General features: G+C 48.7%; 1 protein-coding gene across 2 annotated transcripts in view; it reads left to right on the top strand.

Moving 5' to 3' along the window:
• The window catches only part of IGSF3 (immunoglobulin superfamily member 3), a 92,789-nt gene that overhangs the window by 18,392 nt on the left and 47,501 nt on the right, over positions 1–26,896 (top strand). For both annotated transcript variants that reach the window (XM_088051205.1, XM_014253503.2), the window contains exon 2: positions 9,491–9,868. In XM_088051205.1, the coding sequence (XP_087907331.1) occupies positions 9,491–9,868 (378 nt within the window). The remainder of the gene's footprint in view (positions 1–9,490; positions 9,869–26,896) is intronic.

Below are 26,896 nucleotides of genomic sequence, written 5' to 3'. Positions count from 1 at the left end.
TACCAAAGTAATGGAAAATCTGGAGTCACTTGGAGCAAGGGGAAGGGCAGGAAACCAAATAAGCAACTTCAAAGGAGTATGGAAAGGTTGGCCAAAACACTGGTGTTTCTCACTGGAGATGGAGGGAGGCATTTGTATGTCTGTCCTTCCTCCCTGTGTTTTAAATAAAGAGAAGAAGAAGCTTTGTTTTTCTTTAGGAAAAATAACTTTGAGGGAAGGTAAGAAACCAGGCTCTCCATGCATCAGAAGTATTTTAAGAGATCTCATGAAAGAGAGGGAATTCCTTTAATGAAAGCCTGGGTAGTAAATGCTGTTTCCTTTTGGCAAGGATAATGTGAAGGTGAGATTTGGGACTCTACACTCTTTTCTCCTGGGAGAGTATTTAAGCATCTGGGATGTTATGAGGTGAATTACAGCAATAATAGGGACATTCATTCTATTTTTTAATATTGGAAGGGATTGCAGAGCATGCAGGAAAACAAAAAAAAGAAGTGACATTAAAACGTTATTGACTGTGAAACAAAATGAAGTTTCTTATTGTCTGAGAGTGAGTGATAGCACAGGGAATAATGTTTGACAATTCTTTGAGTGACCCTGGACGTTGAACATGTAGGACTTGAAGACTAAAGAAGGATAATAAAAAGAAATACAGGGGCTGGAGGGCAAAATGAACTATGTCAGAGATTTCCTGCCTAGCTTTGATGCTCAGAACAATTTCATTTTACCTCTTCCTCTTGATGGGCTGGGAGCACATACCAGCCAAGAGCTTAGCAGTCCAAAATGCTTCATAGTGCTGGTGCTTCATAGCTTTGGTACTAAAATGGCAATGCTGAACCTTTTAGAGGTCTGGGAGCAGTACTAGAGACACCAGGGTAAATGGTGTGTCCTTACATGTATTTTAAGAGCTACAAGAACAGAAGAAAAAGCACACATAGGAATCTTAGGAGACTTCACTTTTTGTGCAGGTCTGCACTAAATCTTACAGGGAGTACCTGTGGTGACAGCTTCAAAACTCAGGCTGGGAATGTACTGATGAAGCCATCACTGCTTTTCATTGGAAAATATAAAAGTAGGCATTGCCTTGGGCATTCCAGCAGGCCACTGTAAATGCTGCTTTGTATTGTAGTGCTTAACCAGAACTGGAACCAGCAGCAGCGGTACAAGTCAGTAGGGCAGGTATTCAGTGGGCTGTGAGGCAGAAGAAACTCCTAAGGATAAGGCACGAGGAGCAGTGCAAGTTAGAAGTACTGCGTGGGCAATCCAACACTTGCTGCCTGCATACTCCCAATATAAGCATAATCTGCCAGGGAGCTTCTGCTGGCGTGTTCTTCCCATAATGATAAGGGGAGCAGTGGTACTGTGTGTGAAGAACATGCTGATCTGGGTGATGGGAAAGGGCTGCAAAGGTCGTGTGCTGACCTTGGAGGAAGAGAAATAGTTGATTAAATGATTCACAGGACAAGCTCTACTTTAAGTAGAGAAAAGAGACAGCATTCTGTGGGGTTAGTCAAAACTTTGGTGAATACAAGGATTGCAGGTTATAAGGGATTGTTTTTTCTCAACATCTTTGCAGGAAAATAATGGAACTGCAGTAAGCGGGAGGTGTGTTTGCACAAAGATATTTGGGTCCCCAACAGTCATTTACCATTATGGATCTGAACCAGCAGGGCAGCCAGCTCAGCCTGTCCCTCGTGCACCAGCATGTGTTGTTACCTTTTACATCCAGGTACATCTTGTGCCACCAAGTGCTTCAAAGCCCTTGTGAAGTAAGGAGGCTGAGCACCATGAGCTTCAGAGCACAAGGATCTGTGTGCAGAAGAACTGCCCAGCCATCCTCCTCCCTTTGGTTATTATAGGTATTGCTCTTTCTTCTGACCACAGGCGTGTCTGGCTGGCTTCTGGATGCTGAGTACTTTGACTTTTCCAAGTAAAGCTATACTAGATTAAAGAGTAGTTTCAGGCTTCTGTGCAGCAAAGTAACTTTAAATATACTTTCTGGTGGGATGATGGAGAATGATAGAACTGTAAGAGCAGGGAGATCTTGTGTCATGCATCCCCTGGGGCAGGTTCATCTCTGCCTTATTGTATCCTCGAAGAAAGCAAGTGTCTGTTAGGGGAAGCTGTAGTGTGAGATGCCTCAGTCTCACAGAGCAGTCTCTCTGGTGCCTCACTTTCCTAGCTTCTGGGAAATGGAGCATTTAGCAAGCTCCCATGACCAGCCTGAATCTCAGCTTTTAAAGTCCAAGCATATTGTTTCTTGTCTTCGCAGTGTCCGACGTGGATAACATTTATTCTTTGTCCTTTTCCTATTCTTTATCTTTATTAACATTTTATCCTTTCAGCATTTTTAGAAGTTTAAAGGTTGTGGTAATACAACAGCCTTGATCTGTGGCTCAAGAATATGCTGTTCTAAGGTGGTGTTAAAACTAGCATATTTTAACATGGCTAATTGTAGAACAGGGAAGGAGCAATTAGAGGAATGTGACATCCATATAGGATGTAGTTTGCTTAAAAAAGGTGAGGGGGAAGAAATCACAAGGGCAGATCACATTTCACAGTGTGCATCTGCAGAATACCAATGCCATACTGGGGAAAATAAGGAAGTCTTCTGTCAATATAAGGGCCAGATCTGAGAAGAACCAAAGGATGTAAAATGGCTCTGATCTTGGCGAGGGAGTTGGATGTCTGACTGGATGCATAATTATAGCAGAGGTACAAGACCTCTCTTACAGTCAGAACTTGGGAAGCTAGTCACAGGCCACAACAATCTATGGTGATTAAAAGAAATGTCATCTCTTTCATATTTATTGAAAACATTTTTCTTAAAAGACAGTAAACATCTGCTGTGGAAGTCAGTGGCTGTGAGACGAGGGAAGGCAGTGGTGTTGGAAGAACAAAGAGCTTCATTGGCGGCTCCTGTCTAGTTTGCCCATGCTTTGATATTTCCCCACTGATTCTAATATTTCCATACCAATTATTGTATAAATTGCTCCTGGCTGACCTCGCCACTTAGCCATCCTTAGTTGGTGCAGCAGTGGGAAGAATTTGAATGAGGAATGAGTAGCATTATGGGCTGGTTTAGGAAAGATGGTCCACGTGCTGGGAGTGGTGGGATGGTGGCAGGCGTGGAGGAGGATAGGCGATCAGTCATCCTTTTTGTTGCACTGTTTAAACATTAAAGCAGAAGGATGGAGGATAGGGACAGAGTTGTTCTGCAGGTGGCTTCAGCCAGCCTTTCAGTACACTGAGCTCTCCTGGCATGAGAAAAAATATACACCAAGAAATCACTATATTTTCCCAGAATGAGGCTTTACCGTACTGGGGGAATGGTGGGGGTTTACCACATGTTTTGTTCTGATAGCATTGTTTTTTTCCATCTGGCAGCAGGCTGCAGTGTATGGAGATTGTTCCTGCTGTGACTCATTTATGCAAAAATTAAGCTCAAACCTAATTTTTGGTTGTGTGCCTTAACAGGATACTTCACAGAATAGCAGGTGTGTGTTGCTAAAAGATTGTCTCTGCTCTGGTGTTGCCTGGTGGGGCAGAGTCTTCCTCAGAGATTTAATCAGTCTTCAGCCCATAGCAGAAAAAGTTACGGTTGCTTGAGGAAGCGTTCTCAGTGGCTGGACAGTGGTCAGCTTGGAAGAACATTCTTGAAATGAATGACTGTTTTGTGGGTGTCAGCCCTGCTGTGGAGTCCAGAGAAATAGCAGGGACTAAGTAATGGGCTGGGTTTGGCAAGAGGTGTCTGTATCCTCTGTGGGTGACAGAAGGGACAGAGGAAGGGCCATCCCCTGGAAAGCCTCCTGTGCAAGTGAGACTGAAAAATGAATCTGATTTAAGAGGGAATATGAGCTCAAAGGATGCTAACTATCCCTGAGTAATTCACTGGAAGCACAGGCCTGTGCAGGGCTCAGGGCTTTGGGGCAGGGGAGTCAGAGCACTGAGGAGGGGCGATGGCACAGCCTGCAGCTCCCGGGGAGCAGCAGGACGAAGTCTGCTGGCACTTGCCTCACCTTAGACAGCACCATCCTGTGCACTGGAGCTCAGTGCTGGCCAGGTGGTCAGCCTGGGCTCCTGCAGCTCCCCTGCCCCTCAGATCTGCAGGAGGGCAGCAGTGGCCGCAGCCTGTGGTGCACTTGCACCTGCTCTTGTGTTGAGCTTGCCCAGAGTATCTCTCAAGCTCACAACTAGATGCTTTAGCATAACTGCCCTTTAGCACTTCTGTCTGAATTGTCTTCATTACTGGGGACTTTCTGCCAGGTCCTGTGGTCTGTCACAGATGCTAACTTGTCATAGCCAAGTAGGATTTATGCACGCTCCCCTCCCCTTCCCTGCATAGAGTAAAAGCTCCCGTGTCAGTTCTAAGGATGTTTTGAGGGAACCAATTTGGTTGCTCAGAGCAGAAGCAGTCATGCTCTTAGAGAAGCTGAAATGGTACCTTTTTTAGCTTCTGTTGTAGTATAACCAAGGCATAGTGTGCAGACCAGATGTGACCCACGTTGTTGAAGAGTACAGACTGCAATGACATGGGCTAGGAAGGGGCACGAGGACTGTACCAGCGCAGAGTAAATCCTGCTCCTTGCTCAGCATCATGCCTCAAAAGGCTGTAGGCAGGTAGCTATGCAATTGTAGCTTGTTTTGGGAGCCTTACAAACCTCATGTGATAGACCTGTTTAGTAGCCCTCTTTCATGTGCTTGTCCCACTCAGATTTTGGCCCACATAAACTTTTTGCTTACCCACAGTATCCTTTGGCAAAGGGCATCCACAGGTTGCCTTGCTTTTGTCAAGGTCTGCTGTGTGCAGCTGCAAAAACTGCCTCACTTGCTACAAATCTGGATCTAACCACTTTTGGTTCTTGGCCCTTGATTTTTAAACTAGAAGAGACAGTAAAGGGTCAAATTCTTGACCATCCTTGCTATGCTATATATATTTGTGAAAAAACCTTTACCAGATCCCCTTCAAGTCACCTTTTTTTTTCCTCCAGACTCCATTATTTCTGAGAGAGAAGCCATTCCCTAGTGTTTATCATCGTTGTTGCTCTTCTCTTGACACTTTCTCAGGAGCGCCTGTAAGTTGAACAAACGATAGCGACAACAGAACCCAGATGTGTGCTGTGTATTTGTGAGAGGGAGAGGGATCTCCTTGGAAATGTTTTCTGTCTAACATCTGTAGTCAAAGGCACAAAGTAATTTTTAAAGGAAATTTAGGATTAGTATTGTCAGTTATTGACAAATAGTACTTTAGAGATTCTCATTGAAGGAAACCTGCTGTAAAGCTGCAGTGGTAGAAATAGCCCCTCAGACAATGTTGGTGTTCAGCACTGTTAGCCCTGGTGCCTATAGAAGATATCTATACCAAAAAGATACCTATATCAAGACTTATTTAGTTGCTGTCTAGTGATTAGAGACCCAGGATAATACTCATAAGAGCTCAAGTTTCTCCTTCAGATTAAATGACTGCTGGCAGTGATTACTGATATCTAAGATAACTTGGTGCAACTGCTGCAATGCTTTTGGATGTGGTGCAGACATAACCCATATGGTCTGAGATGGGGAGAAATTTGTGCAAGAGGCTCTTCATCATTCTGTCATGAGTTTCTATTTATTCTTTTGATCTGTCAATGCTGTGGCAGAGTTTCTGTGTGCTCAGGCATCCTTTTATTACACCCACCTGTCCCTTGCAATAAGCCTTGAGTCAATGTTCTCAGCTAAAATTTTTCATGCCTGTTCTTCTGAAAGGGACCTGAAAGTCCACCTCCTTCCCAGAGGGTAAATGTTTGGCACTTTCTGAAATGGGGCAACTTCAAAGTACTTCAAATCAGGCACCTGAAACGACCAGTTGCGTGTGGAAAAGCTGAGCTCCGCATGTATCTCCGCGGAAAGGTCGGATCTTGCCAAAATCATCTGAGGTTGCTGTGAGGGTACAGATTTTGCAAAGACACGGTGTACTCGGAAGCTGAGCTGCAGCACTGCTGGGGAGATGCCTGGCTGGCAGGGATGCTTGACGCTCCCTTCTTGCTCCTTTTTTTCTTGGAGAGGCATTGAGATCCTGGCTGTGACAAGGGAGACTTGAATGACTGTATGCCTCTGACATGGCATTTTTTCTCTTGCCTTTCCTGTGCTTTTCAGAGCTGTTTCCCATGACATTTGCTGTGGCCCTGCTGGGTGAGCTGGCATAGGGCAGGTGCAGGGACTGAGCATCTGGGGTTCCTGGGTCCTGCACTGTCCCTTGCTGCTTCAGTCTAATCCCCTGGCTTCACTGTCCCCTCTTGCCACTGCTGTTATCCCCTGTGCACCTCCAAGGCCTGGGAGATGGGTAAGCTGAGTGCTGCCTGCCTGTTGTTTGGCTTGCTCCTAGCTCAAAAGGCTGGCAACAGTAGCCCTGATATGTAGGGGATAAGGATCAGGGAATGGCTTCCACCTTACTGCATGGGATTTGCTGTCTTTTGGAAAAAAACAGATGCACAAACCTATAATTTCTTATTAATTTTAAAGTAGCACTTGGCTTGCTATCTCCTCCCTATCAGCCCTTGTGTTGTCAGTAAATTATATTGGATTTGCAATTAAAAGCCAGCTGTGCCAGTGCACTGCCAGCCAAATGCCACCATCAGTGTCTCCTGGGTGTCCTATGGAAGGTGTGGAGCACACAGCTCCTCCTGCAGTGAGCTCTTCTCTCACTTCAAGAGGGAATGATAAGGGTTTAAATGGGATCTCAGGCACATTATTTTTGTTAATCAGAGCACTTGCTCACTAAGAAATGCAGTTCTCTTCTTAATACTGTGTGTCATAGGTATAGCAATTCCCAGGGCTTGCAAAATGCCAAACATCATGCAAAAGGTAACTGAGCACATGTACTACTGGATGTCTGCCTCAGGCTGATTGTTTTTCTTCTTTCCTTTCTTGATTAAAACAGTTTTGGAGAAGTATTTCTGCTTCTGCTGTTTGGGATTCTTTTAAAGTGTTGAAAAGCATTTGTGCCCACCTGTGTTGGAGCAGGAGTTTGCAGCCAGGCACAGGGAGCAGCACTGCAGATGTGCTGCTCCCTACTCCTCTGGAGATTCAGCCTGTTCATCCAACTTCTGAGTCTTTGTGTCTCACCTCTGGGACAGCAACCTGCTGCAAGTTGTACCAAAAGCCTGACTGTTTTGTCTTCTATCCACGCTGGAGCTGGGCAGGACTTTTTTCTGCACTGTCTTCTGCTGTCCCTCAGCTTCCTAGGCTCCTGGAGCCAGAAAAGGAAGCAAGGAGCTCTTTGGCTCTTACCTCTCTCACTTTTGGCTGCTTTAGGAAGGTGCAGCAATCCAGTGCAAGGAGAAATAAAAGAGGAGGAATGTAGAAAGTGGGTCTCTTCAGAACCTGGAGGAGGACTGCAGGTAGAGTTACAGTGAAGGTCCTAAAAAACACTGGCAAGGGAAGAAGGAAGCCCGTGTTAGTGCTGGCCATGAGGGTGGTGAGATTTGACATCTACCAAAAATCTGTGCTGTGGGTCCCCAGGGTTATGGTCTTCCAGTGAACTTTGGAAAGTCAGATACCCATTTCTGACAAAATGATATTTTTTAACTAGATAGCTGGAAAACTCCAATGTAAAAAATCCAGCACTGTGTTAAAAGCCTGATTAACAAAGTTGTGCACTTACCTGAGAAATACCTGATTGAGTGTTGCGTGTGGACCTTTTAATTCCCACCACTGCACGTTTGCCTTGTGGTGCAATTTTAATTGTCATTGCAGGTGGGATATGTGTATGCTGTAGCAGGGCTACATGTGCATACAGAAATCGGATTATCAGCGGTCTTTAGGTGTGTAATAAAGATCTTGTCCTTCCTGCTGCTTTGAAAACAGTTCACTTCAAAGGCCATAGTATTTGCTTTGTCCCTTGGCCTTTGTGGGGTGAGAGAAGAGGCTGCCTGCACCTTAGATGTGTTAGTTTTCTAACATCCCCAGGATGAAGAGATTGGTACAGCAAACAGTGGGGGAGTGTTTGCCTCTGTTGTTCCTCTCCCTGTTTGTTTCAAATGTGCTGGCTTTCCCCGTCCTCCCCTTAAATCACATTATTTCATAAAGAGTAGAAAGAAACATAATTTGGAGCAGCAGCAAGCTGAGCCCAAGTTAATAGTTGGAATTGCACTCCATCTGTTCAGCTGCATGCCCTGATGGATGTGCTGAACCCATTTTTCACAATTTGTTTTAAGCTGCTAAGAACCATCTCTCCTGGCTCTGGTCCAGGCTGGCTGTGGAGAGAAACTTCGTTTCTGGACATCGATGTTTAGAGGGCGGGATTGAAGCAATAAACCCCAGATTCAAGGCTACCTCTTCACCTGCAAGATGCCAGTTTTTGAAAGCTTAAATTCTTTTCTAGACTTGAGCATTGTTATTGAAAATTAGAGAGCGGGGGGAGAACCCCCACCATACACACGCACAGAGAGGATAAAATTTGCAAACGTGATTATGCAGGACCTGCTTTAAATCGGCTTATTGCTGTTTTATGATGGCAAGCAAGCAGTCACAGAAGCCAGGGTGATTGGCCTTGCCATGTGTGCATGCTGCTGGTAACTCAATAACCGATGAACACCCACCGTGGTCTCCAGACCTGGAGCCTTTGATGTAGCAACAAACAAGATAGATTGCTGTAATTTATCTGGCCCCTGGAGGGCTGTGCTGGTAATGTGCCATGAGCCCAAGGGCCAGCCATCCATAATCTGTGTAAAAATACAGCGGATCGCAGTCCTCGTGCTGCGGGGCTGTCTTTGTTTTGTGCTGCACGCTTCTGCGCGTGTATGGCGCACGGCGCTGGGCCCTGACTCCAGCAGCCAGGGGCACCGAGCTTTAGTGTAGTGTGCCTGCTCCCTCTGTTAACTTTAATTGGTTTTGTTATGTACCAAATGCACACCTTTCATATAGACTTGGGAAGGCAGCGCTGGGAACCTGATATTTCTCTGTGTGCCTTTACAAGCATAAGAGAGAATGGAGAAGGTGTGCTGGGTGTGGGGAAAAAGAATGGGATTTGGTACAGGCTGAAGGGGCTGAAGCCTCTTGCTGATGGAGGACAAGTGCCTGGGGCACTGGAGTTGGGTGGCCCAGGAGCCAGAGGAGAGGGAGTGCAGTCCCCTGGCTTGCTCTCCCCATGGGGTGATAAGAGTTGGAAAGGAAAAGTACTGGAAACAAAGACCTGTCACCTTGAGTTTCTGATTTATTACAACGTGGTGCGTTGCCCTTTCACACCTGGGTTCTTATCGCTTCCCAACAAGGGGTTTATGTTACCTTAAAGCTGCTTTCCTGGGGTGTTTTTTAAAACGCTCCCATTGAGTCAGCAAGAATTCTGTGATGTGACTCGGGGGTGCTGTCCCAGAGCTTGATGTGCCGGCTGTAAAATGGGGTGTGAGGATTTGCTTTGTCCAGCATGGCCATGGAAGGGTGAGGATATATCTGGGAGTAGGTGTGGGGATTGCCTGCTGGTCAGTAACGCTGGGCTCCTCCTCTCCTCCCACAGGCATGGCACTGGCCCAGCGGCAAGTGACGGTGCAGGAGGGACCCCTCTACCGCACGGAGGGGTCCCACATCACCCTGTGGTGCAAGGTGAGCGGCTACCAGGGCCCGGCGGAGCAGAACTTCCAGTGGTCCATCTACCTGCCCTCGGCCCCCGAGCGGGAGGTGCAGATCGTCAGCACCGTGGACCCCTCCTTCCCCTACGCCATCTACACCCAGCGTGTGCGCAGCCGGGGCATCTTCGTGGAGCGGCTGCAGGGGGACGCCGTCCTGCTGCACATCACCGAGCTGCAGGACCGCGACGCCGGCCAGTACGAGTGCCACACGCCCAACACCGACGAGAGGTACTTCGGCAGCTACAGCGCCAAGATGAACCTCGTGGGTAAGCTGTCCTGCTCGCGGCGTGGCTGGGCCAGTGGGGTGCCAAACCCTTCAGCCCCCCTGTGCGGTGTGGTACGCAGAGGCTGGCAGATGAAAATCCTGTGAGGGAGAACCAGAGCGGAGGGCAGGTGGCACGGTGGTATGAATTGCAGGGAATCAGGGTAGAGAGGCACAGGAAGGGAAATAGAAAGCTTTCTTCGCTAATAAAGCCCTTACAAAAATGAGGCACCAGGCAGCACGGCTGGGCAGAGGAATGTTTGAAGCCGTGGCTGAAAGTGAGACAGCCGTGGAACTGATTTACGGAGAGGGAAAGGAGCTGGGAGTCTGTATCAGATGGCAATAGTCACAGACGAGAGAGCTGTTTGCCAAAGGTGGTGAAATAACTGAGCAGGAAAGAGAGGAGTAGTAATGAGCAGCACATAAAAGGGAACAGGAGAGATGGTCATCTTCAGACTCTAACAGCAGTGCTGAATACATCCTGAAACCACTGAGCAGGTTGAGCTGTCTATAGATGAGTTTGGAGAAGCTGGTCTGGGATTTTTGCTTTTTTTTTTTTTTTTTGGTTTGCATTAGAAAAATTTAAAACAGGTACTTTCAAATCTGTAGTATTTCCACGGCACCTCTTTGACTAGAAGATCTGACCTTTTCAAGCTTCAGCTTGCTTTCTGTATCTCAAAACAGTATTTGAAGTGTCTAACTCAGCTAACAGCAGTCAAGTAGCTACCATACAAGTCTTTGGTTTTAAGACCCCTAAAAGAGCTCCTTCGCAGCACAGACACCCCTCTAGCAAATCCAAGCCCACTGGCAGCAAGCAGGCTTGCTTTCCTTAGGAGGTGTCTGTGAGCCTGCAGCTTGGACACCACTTTGACATTATCCAGCCCACGGAGGTGTTGCTGGTTCAGGCTGTGTTGACACAAGAAATCCAGTGTGAACGGAGCCAGGATATGATTTCAATCACAATGGACTTCCTTTGGGTTGAGCTTCTTGCCTCCAGCTTGTTTGGCCTTGGCCTCTTTCCTTCAGAGGTGCCAGCCCAGCCACTTTCCCAGGTGAAGCTCCACAGCACAAGTGTAGGTGCTTATTTAGGTGCCTTTTTTGCCATCTGATGTCCATGAGTAGTTGCGGGGGTAGCTGCCTGCACAGTGTTCTCTTTTTTTATTTGTAGTTCTGTAATTTGCTTTAGGTGTCTGGATTTGCAGTTCCCACTGCAGTTCAAACAAGACTGAGTCAGCGCTGCTGCTGCTGCTGCTGTGGAGTCACCTTGGGGAGCGAAACCCATTGAAACCAACACCCGCTGAAAAAACGTGCCTGGGGGCAGGGTGGGGTTGGATGGGTTCTGGGTTGCTTTGCCTGGGAGCTGGGGTTGAGTACAGCCAGCATATCCAGTGGCTGGGTGGTGGGAAGCTGCTCTACTGCTCTCCAAGAGTCTGAGTTGATCTGTTTTTGCTCTGTCCTTCCCTTTCCACAGCTACAAACCAGTAAGATTTGGGAGTCTGTAGACACCCATGAGCAGTGCTCAGAGGACATTGGCTTCGGGGCTTACATGTGTCAGAGATACTCAAGAAAATTGATCTAAAGTAACTTTCAGTGGATTAGTTAAATCACATTATGCCCCTTCATGGATGCTTGTGCTCAGGATTTTGGGCCCTAATTTGGTTTAGCTTAATTCATTTCTGAAAATTCACTTTGGAAATGACTTAGGGTCACTTGCATTTTGAACATGTGCATCTGTGTAGCTTTCCTTCTGTGGGTTAGCCAAACTGTGACAGAAGCTGAATTTTTCAGAGTGCTCCCAACAATGACCTGTAGACAGCAGGCCTTCTTTCTGCCTCCCATTTGTGGGAGATGGTGCTGACTTCAACTTTGTTGGACCCTGAACTCCTTTTGGGGAAATAGGCTCCTCTCTGCAGAGCTGGGCAGATCGCAAGTCCTTTTTGTTTTCCTGTTACTTTAGCTCTCACCTATAGGTTGGAGGTTTTCAGGCTGGTTTTGTTTCTGCAGACAATGTGCAAGGGGAGGTACAGAAAAGAGTTACTGTTCTCATTTTCTTAGATAAAGAACGAAACTTTTTTATTTTTTCATTCATCCAGTTATGAATTTTTAATTGACTCATTAGATTGAGTGGCTCTTTCCTGGCAGCAGCAAAGCCTGAAGGGAGACAGCTTTGTTAGCATCTCTATTCTCTCCACTTACGTGTGAAGCGCATGGGTTTGAAGCAGTGTTGATTTTAGGCTTGCTGCTGTGGGACCTTGGAATTGTTGTGTCCCGTGGTTTGAGGAAAGAGCTGAAGGAGGAGTTTCTCCCCTTTTTTTTCCACCTTCATGATACAGCCCCGTGACTGGGTGGGACACGTGGGGCTGCTGTGCACAGGGGCATTTCAGCTTGCAGCAGAGCAGCTGGGATGTGTTCTGCTCCTGCCATCTGAGCACTGTTAAAGGCTGTGTCTCCAGGGCTCTGAGGCTGCTAAAAAATAATCTTGTCAGCTTCAGAGACATATCAGTTTGGCTTGAAAGTACACTTCTCCCCACCTCATGAACAGCATGCCCGGTTGGTTGTCCCTCTCCCTTTATTAGTGTCATCGCTCCAGATTCCTTTTCCTTCACTGAGACTTTAAGTATGGTCTGGTACTGCTTTGAGGACCTGATGTCTGTGATGGCCTGGAGCAAGAAGTGCTCCCCAGGCACTCTCTGGGACTGTTATCTGAATTTAAGCACAAAACATGAGTGCTGATCTCACTGAAGCTAGGAATGTGGCCAGTCATGTGGTTCAAAGGCCTTCTGCCATGTGAGCCTGTGTATCAAGGCTTAATCTTCTTCACCAGTCTTCAATTTCCTTCAAATGGTTCAAAAACAAGCCTTTCTGTATCTTACTGCTCCTCTTCTCATCCCCCTCTGGGCTGCATCTTTGGGAGAGAGGAATTGTGCCTGGGCTGCGAGGTGTGTTAGGAGAAGAATTTAGGACATCTCAGATTGCATTTCAGGTGCTGAGGGAGGTGGGGTAAAAAGAAAAGAGGGGGTGCAGCTTTTCAGGATGTTGTGGAACCATGGCCTTGTGATTGATTTATGAGAAAGGATTAGCCCACGTACAAAGTCTGCAACTCTGTTGTTTGCCTTCAGATTTCAGTTTGCTGAGGCTGACACAAAATTGCTGAGGTTAGTTCATGCTCTTTTACTTAGGGTGGCAGGAAAATATTTTGGAAGATCTCATGAGTTGTCTGCCACCCGTTTAACACAAGACTCACTGCCTGAGGTAGATGTCCAGGCAATATCTGCCATCAGAAGACAGAAAAGGACAAATCTGGAGAGCAGTCTTGGTTTAAGTTAAGTGCATTGTTCTCTATGTTGACTAAAGAGAGATCCTACATGTTTAGACTTGAGCTAAGCCCTAGTGGCTGAAGACTTGGCTCCTTTTGGAGTCTTGCCCTATCAGGCTTCTAAGCAGCTGGGTGGGAATTTTGACTTTGTGGTTGAATTGGGAATATGCTTGAGCATACTGAAGAGGGGAGTTAGAAAATTTAAATTGGACTCATTAAATTGTGGATCTGGGGACAATGCACACATTTGTATTGGGGTCCTGGTTGTTGCTGGCTGTGATAAGTATGTGGGCTGTCCCTTCACTTTTTTAAGAAGTTAAGGACAGCACAGAGTTTGCAGGTGAAGGAAAGCAGCATCCCAGAAGCACAGCATCATTACCACTGGCAAGACAACAGTGTTTTCCACATTGTCATAGGAATTATCCCTTTTCTTAACTCTTGAAAGATGGGCAGAAGAGGAGGTTTCTGCACAGTAATTTAGTTGGTGAAGCTACAGGAGTGCTTTGCAAACTGAAGTGCTGGTTTGTGCTTCTCCTGTTGATGGGTAAACTTGTGTTTTGCTGCAGGGGAGAACTGAGCACGTGGCAGTTCCTTCAAAGAGTGTGAGTCATTGCAAATTTGTACTCCACTATATCTCTGCGATGAATTGTTTGTGTGCCTGTACCCTTACTTAGATAACAGTGAAGAGGCCCAGGTCTAACCTCTTCAGAAGTTTCAGACTTTTATCTCTGTGGTTTTTCATCTGTGCTCCCAAAAACGTTGAGATCTTTTTCAGAGTAAGTGATTTGAGGGAAGAAATCAAGCTTTGAGGTTTTCCTTAAACAGGTAGTGATAGAGCAGGAGGAAAGGTTTCAAAGCACTTGAGGATCTGGCAGCTCTTTTAGTCTTTATTTTGGGGGAAGCAGCTGTATAGCATCAATCCTAAACAAGTTAAAGCAAAGAAATGAAAGGGGTTTGGGTGGGAGGAGACCGCAGTCCCCACGGTACCACAGACTGGGAGGAAGCAATGTCAGTGCAGACTTGAGAAACAAGGAGTGCTCAAACACAGCTGCCTTTGCAGCAGGCAGGAGCTGCTGTGGAGCTGGTGGTAGTGCCTGCAGGGATGGTCACCAGGACCTTCCTCCAGCCAGGCTTAGGTCACAGAGGGCAGAGGTCTTGTGCTAGCTAGGTGCTGTTCAGTGGCTGCCCTGTCAGCCTGCTCACACTTCTGCTCTCTGCTGTTTCTCACTGGTCTCATCCTGCCTGGGCAGGTTGGTGCCTTGGCCTCTGCCCTGTTTTCCTGTGTCCTGCCTTACCTGTGATGGCTCCCAGGGGCACTGTGTGCTTTTTTTGGCTGGTGGCCCCATTGTGGTGAGGTTTCTACACCATGCCAAGCTTGGGAGTGGTGGTGGTGCAAGGGCATTGATGGGGTGAAGAGCCATCTGCCTCTCTGCCTGAGGTCAGGGCTGGCTCTGCATGGTGGGGTCTTGTCTCCTGATGCTGAGCTGCCCAAGGCACTTACAGCTGCCTGCAGACCAGGACTCAGTCCATGGGCACTGAGACCATGCCTGTAGGAGTTTGTCTTCAGGATCCTCTGTGCCCTGCAGCTGTGGCATGTAACTCTGTGGCTGCTTGCAAGCCCATGGCTGGGACAGGGAGGACATGTGTAGGGTGTGTCTGAGAGGCTTTGGTGGCACGGGAGGTGGAAGAAGGATTTATGTAGGCCAGACACTTAGCACTGGAAAGAAAGGAGCTCAGTGTGTCTTAGGCAAGCTTTCAAGAGAAGAAATCAGGTCTCTTATGTTGAACTTGCCACCAAAAACCTCCGGGATCTCTCTGCTGAGAGCGAAAGAGCATGTAGCAGGCAAGAAAAAGAAAAAAAAAGAACTTTTATTATCCCATACCAGCTGCTGCTGCTTGTTGCCAGCAGCTTCCCTTCTTTTTCGTCAAGTGCTGCCATACGTGATCTGTCTGCGCACAGAGCAGAGGGAGAAAGTCACGTCACAGTTTGGATTTGGGAGAGCACAGTCTGCTCCTGGCAGCCTGGATGAGAGCAGACACTTCTCTCCGTGTGGGGCACGTGGACCTCAGTGGCTGCTAGTTTTTTCCAGCTGTCAACAGGGCTGAAGGTGGCTTTGCTTGAGGCAGGTGTCGAAGAGAGAGATGGCAATCCCAGAGACAAGGATCTACCAGTTTTGATAGAAGTCTTTGGGGGCTCTTCTTTCTGTGCTGCATTTTTCTTCTTTGTCTTCACCTGAGAGACAGGGAAAAGTGTTTGTCGCTGTGAGTGAGCAGCTTGTGTCCTGGGGAGACCAGGCTTTTTGCAGATGAGCAACAACAGGGCAAAAATCGAAATGAGCAGTTCAGCCTGTCCTGAAAGGTTGCAAAGGCTTCATCTCTGGAGTTATTCAAGACCTGACAGGATCAAGCTCTGAGTGGCCTTGTCTGACCTTATAGCTGACCCTGCTTGACCCTGTAGCTGCACTACAGAGCCCCAAGGTCCCTTCCACCCTGAATTGTCCTGTGATGAGCTACTTGGCTGCATTGCAGAAAGGAACCACTGTTAGAGGCAGCATTTTGGAGGGTTGGTGCTAAATAAAGGAGTTTGGAGGGTCACAGCTAAATAATGGCATAAGAATGATGATCTCAACCAGGTGAGAACACCAAGGACCTATTTTACATCCACAAATTCTATTTCTTTTCTGGTACTTTTTTCATATTTCATATTGTTCTTATTTATCTAGTGAGGTTGCAGGAGTTTGTCTCTATTGCTCTGCTCTGGTGTATGAAGATGGCACTTGGAAATCCTAAGCACAGATGTCCTAATCTCTCTTAGTCTGTCTCAGTGGTTTGGCTACCTCCATGAAACATGTGTGTGCCTTATCTGGCCAAGCTGTGTGAGCTAATCAAAGTGAGCTGCAGGATTGGTGTTGTGCTGTGTGAGTTACATTCATTTTTGCCTGTTTGGGCTGTGCTTGTTGCAGTAATTAGGTCCCCAGAGGAGTAAAATGTCCTTCACTTTCAAATTACCCTTTAGCTGACATTAAAAAGGGATTTAAAAAAAAAATCAAATGCCTTTTTATAGGTGGTCCTTTGCAATGAGACACAGGGCATTTTGTTGTTACTGTCCTCCTTTGCATGCCTAATTCTCTCTGTAGTAACCTTCACCAAAAAATTGACCTGTGCTCCTCTGCTTTTCCTTTCTGTTCCTGCTGTGGATGGAAAAGAAGTGTTTGTCAGTTAATGGGGGAGGAGTGGGGAGGAATAAACATATTTACCTCTGGCAGTTCCTGGGGCCTGGGGAATTGCACCTGGTTTGTGATGCTACAGGCATTCGGCCTTATTATGCTGCCAACTTGCTGCATGTCCCTGGATATGGTGCAATCCATCTCCCTCACCATTTTCCAGCTGGTAAAATTAGGGATAATAGCACACAAGCCTTTCACGAAGTCTAAGCTAAATAATTGTGATGGGCTTTGAGCTCTTTGGATAGCGGGAGTTAAAAACAAAGGCTTACATTTCAGCTCTGCCTGGTAATAATGCTGAATAGGATTCATGTCCTGTCCTGCTTAGTCATTTCTGCTGTCTTGAAAGTGTAGCTGCCTGAGCTCACCCAGTTTTCCCCTGGCAGAAGCTGTGAGGCTGAGAGGCACTGCCAGACTGGGGGGCCGGTGATCCGCAGTGCCGTGGGCAGGTACGTGGGAGCCCGGCACAGGCAACCCTGTGCTTTAGTCATGTACAATCTGGCAGTGAATTGCCTGGGCTGGTTATTCCTTGTGCTTCCTAAACCACCCTTTTGTAGGTACCAGTCAGGTTAGAGCTGATGGCTTAAGACAGAAATCTCTGTGCGTGTCCGCGCATAGTGGGACAGAGCTCACTCATTTTGTGTGTCTTTATCTCATCCCACTGTTTCTGTATTTTCCTGCTAAACACTTCCAGTTATTCCTGTTTTGTTGCAGTGTGCCATCCCCTATTCTTTCCTGTTGGAATTGCTTCCCTGATTTTTACTTTCTTATTATTGTACTACATTGCATCGCTTCTATGCCTCTGAATGTGCAGGAGAAATGGAACAAATTGTGGGCAGACTGTGCCTAAAAAATGGGTAATCCATTGTATCCACTCTTTTGTTTCTTTCTTCAGTTTTTTCTTCCCCTCCCTCGCCTTTCTGCCCTGTCCCTCAAAACCACAAGCATCTTGGTGGCATGACATGCTTTGTGGGAAGGGCTCTCAGCTGGGAAACTGATTCTTTCTTTTTTTTTAATGCCATCCACCTACCCATTTCTCAAAAACCTGGCATTAGACACATTTGGAACACATCACTGTATTCTATATGTTTTCCCTATATTGTCCCCTCTGAGGCAGAGGTACTTTTTTTTAAATTTAGCTTGCTTGTGGAGAACAATTATGATAAGAATATGTGTCCTTTTTTGAACATATCTGTACTCTTGTACCAATGCATTGCAAGGGAAAAAAGTATTCAAAAAAACTTTTCTAAAAATGTAAATTAATACAGCCGCAGGCAATTGCACAGCCCTTTGCTCACAGACCTAGGCTTGTCTTTAAAATGAGCCCTCTTGTTTCCAGACTTTCTACATCCCTTCCTTGTCAGGAAGGCAGGCGTGGAATCCCGAATGCTGACTTGCCTTCAGACTGCTAAGAGCTGCGGTGTTTTGTTTGGGTGGGTTTCTGTGCAGCACTGAATCATAACATGAGGACAGTAAGAGCTAAAATGATCTTTGAAAAGTAAAGCAGTCTTTCCTGAAAAAGCCTCTTTTGTTATCTGAAGGCTCGGAGTCGTGCCCTCCAGTCTGCTCTCCATCCGTGTCTGGCTCCTCTCAGGCGTCTCTCAGGTCGATGGGAATGTGGCATTTGCTCTTTGCTGAGCCCTCTGAATAAGGCTGCAAGGCCTGGTGTCCTCTGCTGCCCTGAAAGGAGTGGCTGAAAACACAATTCTGCTCAGGCCAGGGCTTCTTTCTCCTCCTCCTGCTGACTCTTCCCATGTGCTTTTCCAGTTCCTGGTAAAAGGGGGTGTTTGGTAATCCTAATTGCCATGTTTTATAGGATCCCTTTCGGTCTGTCCCCCTGAGTAGAGGGATGGGTGGCAGAGGCTGTTTGTGTATATTGACATAATGTGCTGGAAAGAGGTAAAGGATGCAGAGGTTTTTAAGAAGGATAGAAGAACCTTCTGTTGGAGATCCTGGTGCATTTGAAGACCAGCTCTACCCACCAGTGGGTTACTCAGCATCCTAGGTTCAAGCCTGGTGTTGAAAACAGTTCCTGAATTCAGCAGTTCCTCCTAATGTTATCTGGGCAGTCCCAAACCCTTTTTTCTCCCCCCACAATTAATGACTTGTTCACTATATGCACAACTAAGAGAAGCTCTGAAAAATAAAGAGAAAATCACTGTGCACAAAAGCAGAGCCAGGAGGAGCTGGGCTGGCTTGGGTGAGCAGGTGGTGAAGCCGGCAGGCTGTAAAGAGGGATGGGCAGAGCCTGGTACCTGCCTCCTACCTCCTGTGCACTCGGCAGCTTTCCAGGGGCTGGAGGGGAGCTCAGGGACACCCATCTCTTCTTCCACCTGCACCTCCCTGCCAGTGCTGGCTACTGAGCAGCCAGCACGGCCTGGTGGCTCCCTGGCATGGGGACCCTCTCCCAGTGTCACTGGCAGGGCCTGCTGGCATTTCTGGCAGCCTTTTTGGAGTACCGGGTGGCGGGGGCGAGGCACAAAGCACTCAGGTTTCTGTGCCTCCAAAGAGTCTCTCGGCGTTAAATGGGGAAAGCGACGACTGCGAGCGCAGCTGGTAACATATGGCACCCATCCCCTGCCTTAGCAATTGCTCAGTGAACTCTGAAAGGGGAATATGGTCCCCGTGGCTCCAGCCAGCTGCAGCACTGAGAAATCCTGCAGTGGAGCGGTCCCTTACTCGATTACCACCGAAAACTTTGCGTTCCACATTGCCTATTTTTCCTGCTGTGCTTCCCTGGGGAGGTTTTTGCTGCGCTTACTCTTCCTCCCACTCTTCTTTTTTTCCTTTTTTTTTTTTTAATTTGTTTTCCCTGGAGGATTGCTTTATTTGTTCTTTAGTTCCAGCCCCTCAGACTTGGTTGCTCTGCACTTCTGTCGCTCTGCTGCCCTGAGAGGCAGGGACTGCTGCTTCTGCTGTTGATGCTGATGCTTTCCTTGAGTTCTCTTGGAGAGCAAGCAAGGTCTGGTGATGAGCAGTGGAGTCCCCACGTAGCAGGGGCTGATTGCAGTGCCCATTGCTCAGCTCTGTGCCTCAAAATGTGCTCCCTGTGGTGTGGATGCACATCTTCTTGTTGAAAAACTGCAAAACTAACAAAGTCAAACTGGTGGCCAGTGCCCAGGCAAACTGCAGGGCAGCACAAGCCCAGTATCTCCTAGCAGCATTACCAATCTGCATCAGATCCTTTTTGTCATCTCAGATAAGACAGCACTGAACTTGAAATCCTACTGCTCCTGTCTCGCCCCTAGCTCCAATGATTTGGAATCCTTATCTCTAATTAGAGATGTTGCTGCTGAGCATCCGGGGGAGAAGGGTTGGGGAGATGGGGAGATGTCTTCTAAAGCTCCAGAGGGTCTCTGCCCTGTTTCTGCTGCCCACAGGAGAGGTGGGAAAGGGAAGGCAATTCTTTGGTGCTCCAGAGTCCCACAGCAGCCTATTCCTTCTCCTTCAGCCCAAGGCCCTGGCAGGACTGGCCTTTCTCCCCTCTCCCTTCAGCTCCAGGTGCTGCAGGGCTTTGCTTTATGTGCTGAGAGGGAAACCTGATGTGCCCTGGGACAGAGCTGCCCCTTGGTAAGGAGGAATTGGGGGGAGAAATTTCCCATCTTGATTCTGTGTCTGCCCCATCAGTTTAGCCCTCTTAACAGTTTTACAATCTTTATCTGATATAGGTTTAAGAGGATTTCCCTGGGCGCAGTGGGATTATTATAAGTCAGAGAGCAGTCTCCAGCTGATATTCCTTCGGCAAGTATTTATTTTAAGTGGGTTTAACAGTATTTAATTTTAAAAAAAACTTTTGCGTTTGGTTTTTTGGGTTTTTTTTTGCATGATTTGTAAGTAAATTGCTTGTGCTATCAGACAAGTAGGAGCCTGAATAAAATGAAGAAATGTATTATTGCTTTCCAGGTTGGGGGTGGTGGAAGGAAAGCAGCAGCTGGAGGTGGGGAGGATAGAAGATAAAATAGTAATGTGGTGGGAAACGTAACATTATTCCATGCAGCACTGATTAGTAATACTGCCAAACAGCTGTTTATAAATGGGAAATGTAATGGGAAGGAGGGCTGCAAGGAACATGAGAGTGCTACAGGCACTGCTGGGTCATCATATGAGGAGGGGATGGCTTCTGTCAACCTTGTATCTGCTCCCTGGGGTATCAGGGGCTGTGCTGCTGCAACCCCCAGGAGCATGGGGGGCTGGGGGTGTCCCCTCCACCCTCCCTTGTGGGATGGTGCTCAGTTGTTTTTACACACAACATTCTCCCCCCAGTTGGGGAATTTGGTGTCACCTTCAGAAAAGAGGAGCGGTGGCGACCTTTGGCATTGGGAAAGCTGTGACTGTAGGAGAAAAATCTCCTTTCGGGCCACATGTGGGCTGTTTCTTTATCCTCTTCCCTCCCTCTGGCAGGGTTTATTGATGGCAGACGGCTCTGGGGCTGGATGTGTGTGCACGCATCCAGAAGTCGTGCTGTCTTAGTGAGAGCCGCCTTCTGGCCACCTGCACCCAAGCAGCATCCTAGTCCTTGGAGTATTTCAGAGGATGCTAATGGAATGGGATTAGCTGCCCCACTTGCCCTTGCCATCAACAAGAGATGTTTCTGGAGAGCCTACAAAGAAAAGCCAGCGCTAACAGGGCAAAGCTGAACAAAGGCGCTTTAGAATGCAGAGAGAAGCGTGATTTTTACCCTGAGGAGGCAAGAGGTGGGGCTGCTCTGCTCCCCATTTGAAGTCTGAATGAGCCTCTGCCTTAAGGGATCCTGGATGACTGAGTTGGTGCTAATGGGTTGGATGCCCTTCAGTGTCCCTGCTCCTGCTCCTTAACGTTGTGTTTCAACATATTGCGCCCTTCAGGGCTTTATTCCTTGCTGCTTGAGAGTTGAAATGATAACTTAGGGCTCTCCAAAGAAGTGTAGAGCTAGGCATGCCTGCCCTGGGGAAGTGTGTCATGGCAGGCAGGGTTTTCTGGACAGGAATGCCGCTTTGCTAGGCACGATGTGCTCTGAGCACTTAACTTTCTCAGACCCTGTCATCCTTCATTTTTAGCTGCCTATTCAAGACAGCAAGATTTTTATAAAGCCATTCCTTACCGAAAGCATTTCCTGATTGTAACTCATAATGCCAGACATACTGAGGACGAGAAGGTTTAGAGAGACCAGTTTTCTTTATGGCATTGTGCTGCTGCATGGAAGCAAAGAGATCCAAAAGCAGCAGGTTACTTAGCAGAGGGTTAATGTTGATCTCTGTCCAAAATTGCAAAAAAAAACCCAAAAATCTCTGAAAAATTGCATCAGCATGCCACAGATGACCACAGGTGCTGTGGCAGTCTGTTGTCACCTTTTGAGCTCTCTCAGGTGTACTGATGCCACCTGTCCACAGACAGGACTCCTTGCAAAACTGCAGGTGATGGCTGTGCCCGATGGGTGGCCCACCTGGTATTGGCTGGAAGGGGGGAGCTCTCCCACAGCAATGTTTACCTGTGGGGAAGAGAAAGTGAGTGGAGAGGTGGCGTTATCAGGGCCATGAGACCATAATTTGGAGAGATTCTGTGCTTTGAAGGAGCTCCTTTGTTGTGGGTGCAGCCAGAAGGGGCCACCCTGAGAGGGGCAGGTGCTCTGGGGCAGTGTGAAAGGTGCGCTGTGGCCACGGGGATGCTTCCGGTGTCTTCCCTTCTGCAGAAGTTAGGAACACTGCCCATCATCCAAACAGCCCCTCTCAAGTACAGCAGCCGAAGCCAGATGAGTGTGTGAGCATATCCAGAGGACTGGTACAGGGAAAAGCATCCCTTTGCATGAGGGATTCCTGCCTCCAGGCAGAGACTTGGGGTGCGGGGTAATCTGAGCCAAGGATGGAGCCCTTTGGCTGCCATGGGATAGGGATTATGGCACCCCTGCCCTTACTAAGGGAAGGGAAGGTTGTGGTCATCCCAGTGCTGGGCAGTGTGAAGGAGAGAAACAAAGACATGCAAGGCCGAGATGGAGGTGAGCGGGTTAAAAACCAAACAGAAGGTGAGAGGAGGGAAGAAAGGGAGCAGGAAGAAAAGTAGGAACAGCAGCACTGGGAAGGCAAGAGGAGGAGGGAGCGTAAAAGTGACAGGTGGAAGACCTTGGGTGGGAGTTTGTTTGCTCTTAAGAGCAGTGGGGTGTGTAGGTTGGCATCTTGGAGGTACTGAAGCAGGGAGAGTTGAAATGGGGATGACCAGAGAGGGACTGTGGTTGGGGTGGAAAGAGTGTCCCTGCTCCCTCCTGCAATGGCAGGAGGCCCCAGATCTACCAGAGACATGAGTCTCTCTCCAGCTGGCCTCCTTCTGCAGGGCTTTGAGGGAGCTCTTCCCCTGCCCTTTCCATGTGTCCTTCAAGTGCCCTAGATGCTGCTTCAGGCTTCTGACTCCGGAGCAGACAACGGGGGTTTCGGTGCTGTCTTCCATCAGGACTGTCAGGATGCAGTAATTACCTTTGCACTGCTGCCTCCTACCCTTTATTCCTCTCCCTTTGTGACTGGGATGTCAGGGGCAGTGATGGTGCTTTGAGGAGCTCCTTTTGAAGTGACTTTGTGAGTCACAGGGATGGTGAGCAGTGGGGAGTGAGATGCTGGTGCCCGGCACTCTCAGATCCTTTCAGCTCCCTTGTGGCTGTGGCCAGAGCGGTGTGTCCTGTGTGCCCAGCCTCGGAGACACCGCGCTCCTCACATCTCTGCTCAGAGAGGCTCGTGGTGAGGGTTTGATGTGGATGGAGGGAAGGGCAGAGAAGGGACCAGGACACCAGAGGTGTGCTGGGCTAGGCAGCAGTGCTGTGGTCTTGGGTTGTGCCGGAGCCTGTTGCTGTGAAAAGCACAGCGCTGGCTGCATGGGTGCTGTGTGGGTGCTTCATGAGTGCTGAGCTGCCCCATGGCAACAGTGGGATGAGTTTCTGCAGCCAGCCCTGTCACAGATCATCAGTACAGCAAGATGGACTTGCTGTCTCCTGTGGTGTGTTCAGGCCACAGGGTACTCTGGTAGGGCTAAATTAAGCTGGGTAACTGTGGACAGTTTGCACTAATGAGATGTTTCAGATGACACGTGTGCCCCCAGGAGCCATTGTAGAACCCTCCCCTCCTCACATCTCTCACTGAAAGGCTAGAAGGTGCTTTCCATCACCGCTGAAGTGTCATAAGTTGGAGCCAGGCACCACAGTCCCAGTCCTGTTACTGGTCCACTGCGCTGATGCCCACAGGGTCACCCATCCTGTCCCTTAGTATCTTATGGTTGAAGCTGACAGGAGTGAAATGTGAGTCCTCCCGTTGCCTGCCAGGACTTAGCACTGCTGTTGAGCGTTCAGGGATGCTGTGTGGAGCAGTAGGACAGCCAGGCAGGCTGTCAGTGAAACCCCTGTACGCCAGCCAGAGCAGAGCCTGATGAAGCTTATGAAACCTGACAAGATCACAGCCCAAGGTGGTATTGCTGGAGGCTGCTTGACTGGGAACCATGTTCCCGTTGCAGCAGCACGAGCATTAGGGATATGTCTCTCGCAGCCTGTCATGACACACAGCTAGCCCCTGAGTAAGGAGCACGGGAATGTCTCTCACAGCTGCTATCCTGACTTCCAGAGTGCAGGGAGAGCCTCCTCCCGACAGGAGCAGCGGTTGCAAATGAGGAGCAGTTCCTCGTTCTCTGCCATCTTGGCTTTGAGTGGATGGTCCCCTGAAGAAGTACATGCTGACCAGGGCACTGCTCTTTTGGCTCTGCAGGTGCAGCAGCCCCCTCCAGCGTCCCCAAAATAAGCAGGCTTTGTGACCTGTGGAGGACATCCCCATAGCTGCTCCATCAGTGGCCTGTGTCACTTTGACCCCAGATGAGGAGCTGTTGCCCATCTCTCAGGGCATGGCAGTCGGTGCCTGAGGGTTCTGTGTGCTGCCTGCTGTAGGTCTGGGAGCTGGCAGAGCAGGGACTGCTGCGGGAGGCTCTGTGCTCTGCTCACCATCAGCTAAAATAAGCTCTGAAGCTCTGCATCCTTCGCTGTGGTACAACCTGGATGGGAGACTACCTGACTCACCGCCTCTGCCTAGCAGCTATTGCAGGGATCTTCGTGCCACTTGTTGTGGATCTGCATGAAATCAGAGGCTTATATTTCCTAGCAATCAGTGTTTCTCATGCAGGCTCTGCCCTCGGATTCCTCCTGGTCAGATTTGTGTTGTGTTCGTCTGGGAGAAGCAGCAGCAGCAGCTTCTTAAACAGACTGGCTCTTACACCTTTGTTTCCTTCAGCCCCACAGGGTTAATCTCCTTCTTGGCACCTGATTATTTGCTGCTGCAGGGTGTGTGTTTGAAATTCTCATTTAGCTGGCTTTAATCCCCGTCTGGGAGCTGTGTCCAGGTCCCAGGAGCTGGGGGCAGGTTAATACCTGAGCTCCCCCTGAGCATCTCAGTGCCTCTGCCTCTCCCTGCAGCCGGTGGCTCTCGGGTATCCCCGAGGGAGGCACTGAGGTGAATGGGCCACTTCCCAACTGGTTACTCAGCATTTTGTGTTCCTTTTCGAGGCTGCTGAGCATTGGTGTTGCTGGTCCCCTCTCAGCGGCAGGCCTGCTGAGAGACAGGGATAGGGACTTGAAGGGCTGCATGGTCAGGTGAGAGATGGTGCTGCCCTTCCCCTGCTTTTGCCATGAGCTCCTCTCCTTCACCTCTGAAGCACATCAGGCATTGACACAGCTGCCACACATCACTATATCCCCACTAGCTTCTCTCACCCTCCTGCAGCTCCAGCTTTTTGCCTGGCACTTTGGCAGGTAATAGCACCCGGTACTTCTCAAGACATTGCCCCATCTTGTTGCCTTCTCCTTCCAGCCCAGAGGTGTCCACAATTACCTTTTCAGTGTCCTTGCTCCCACTTCCCTTGGTTCCTGGTCCAGGCTGTCACACTGTCACCTTCCCCTCTTCCAGTGTCCTTGCTCCTTTGGAGCAAGACCTTTCCCAGTGGGTGCTCTTTCTCCCTGCCTCTTCTCCCCAACCCCATGGGAAGCAGCTCTGCTCTCCCTAGCTCCTGCCCCAAGTTACCCATTGTGGTTTTTAGGATGCTGGGCTTCCTCTCCCGTTGGCTCCGCTCCTGCAGATGCTTCTGTGGGTGTGTAATGAGCTGGCACAGCGCAGAGGAGTGTCTCCCCGGGGTGACACGAGCAGCAGACGGTGACTAAAGCAGAGACGGCTCCGCGCTGGCTTTGTGCGCCTCGCGCTCCTCGCTGCTGCCGGGAGCTCAGAAGGGATCGCAGATGTGGAATAAACTGGAGTGCTTTGAACAAGTGGCACCGTAATCCCTCCCTGCCCCCGCCCCTCTGCCCCCCCCCTTTTTGCAGACATTAGTTTGATTAAAATTACATGAGCCCACACACGGGTGTATTTTATTTTATTTTATTTATTTATCTCCTCCTAGTGAGAGACGGGTTTGAGGTCTGCTTTGTGGGAAAGCAGCCAGAGGGATGCTGGGGAATTCGGGGTGTTTTAAAAAACTTTCCCTCTGTGGAGCTTGCAGCTGCCTGCTGTGGGGCTGGTTGTACTGGTGAGACCTGCTTTCCCTGTAGGATGCTAAACACAAGCACCTTTATCCCAGCAGAGCCTGAGGTCCCTGCTGGTGGTACCTGGGTGTGCGCTGGGCAGGCAGGAGCCCCTTCCAGCGCTCCTGTAGGGCAGCAGCATCTACAAGGGTGCAGTAGGGTTACTCCAGCAAAACTTCACCCAAGGCTTTCCACATTACTGAGGGCATCTCCATGGCTGAGGGTGGGTGTAAACAGCCAGTGTAAAAACACAGGAATTAACTCACAGTATAGGTAAACCAAAAAATAGATACATTCTCTTTCAGCAGGGTTTGTGCAACTGGATTGGCCACAAGTAAAGTCTTCATTGCCATATGAAGCAGCCTTCTGTCTCCTCTAGAAATGGGGAGAAGACATGAAGAGTTAGATTATTTTGTTCTGCAGCCCTGTTCCACTCTGTAAATGCAGTATTTTTGCCAATGCTGTGGTAGTGCCACGTCAGAACTCCTTGGCAGGCATTTATAGTATAGGCTGTCTTACTGCCTCACCCAGGGGCATGTATGGTTCAGCTTTTGCATGTTTTGGAGAAGAAAGATGCTATTTCCTTCCCTTCAGGAGGGTTTAGTTGTAATGAAATGTTGCAGAGTGCAGTATGGCTCCGGTGAGGGCTGTGTTACACTCCACACGTGTTTCCTTGTCCGTACCTTTGTGTCTCTGCGTTTTTCCCCAGGCAGAGCAGTGAGCAAAAGGGGCTGGCAGCTCCCCAAAAGTGCTTATCCCAGGGCACTGTGAGCTGCCTGGAGGTTTAATCTTTTCTTCTCAGACATCACAGCACAGGGCTCGGGGGAGATGGGCTGGGGTAGCTGGTGTCCCAGCTGGCTGCTCAGCCCTGAGCTCCTCCAGCTCAGCCATCAGCTCCACAAGCTCCTGCACCTTTTAGAAGGTGGAAATGCAGTGGGAGCATTGTATGTTCCCAGCAGGAGATGGCTTCCTGTCCTTCTC

The sequence above is a fragment of the Pseudopodoces humilis genome, chromosome 2, assembly GCF_049639895.1.
Source record: "Pseudopodoces humilis isolate 2021_Gansu_Grassland_sample_001 chromosome 2, ASM4963989v1, whole genome shotgun sequence".
NCBI lineage: Eukaryota > Metazoa > Chordata > Aves > Passeriformes > Paridae > Pseudopodoces > Pseudopodoces humilis.
Note: the sequence above shows the minus strand (reverse complement) of the source record. Positions and strands in the feature narration are given on the sequence as shown.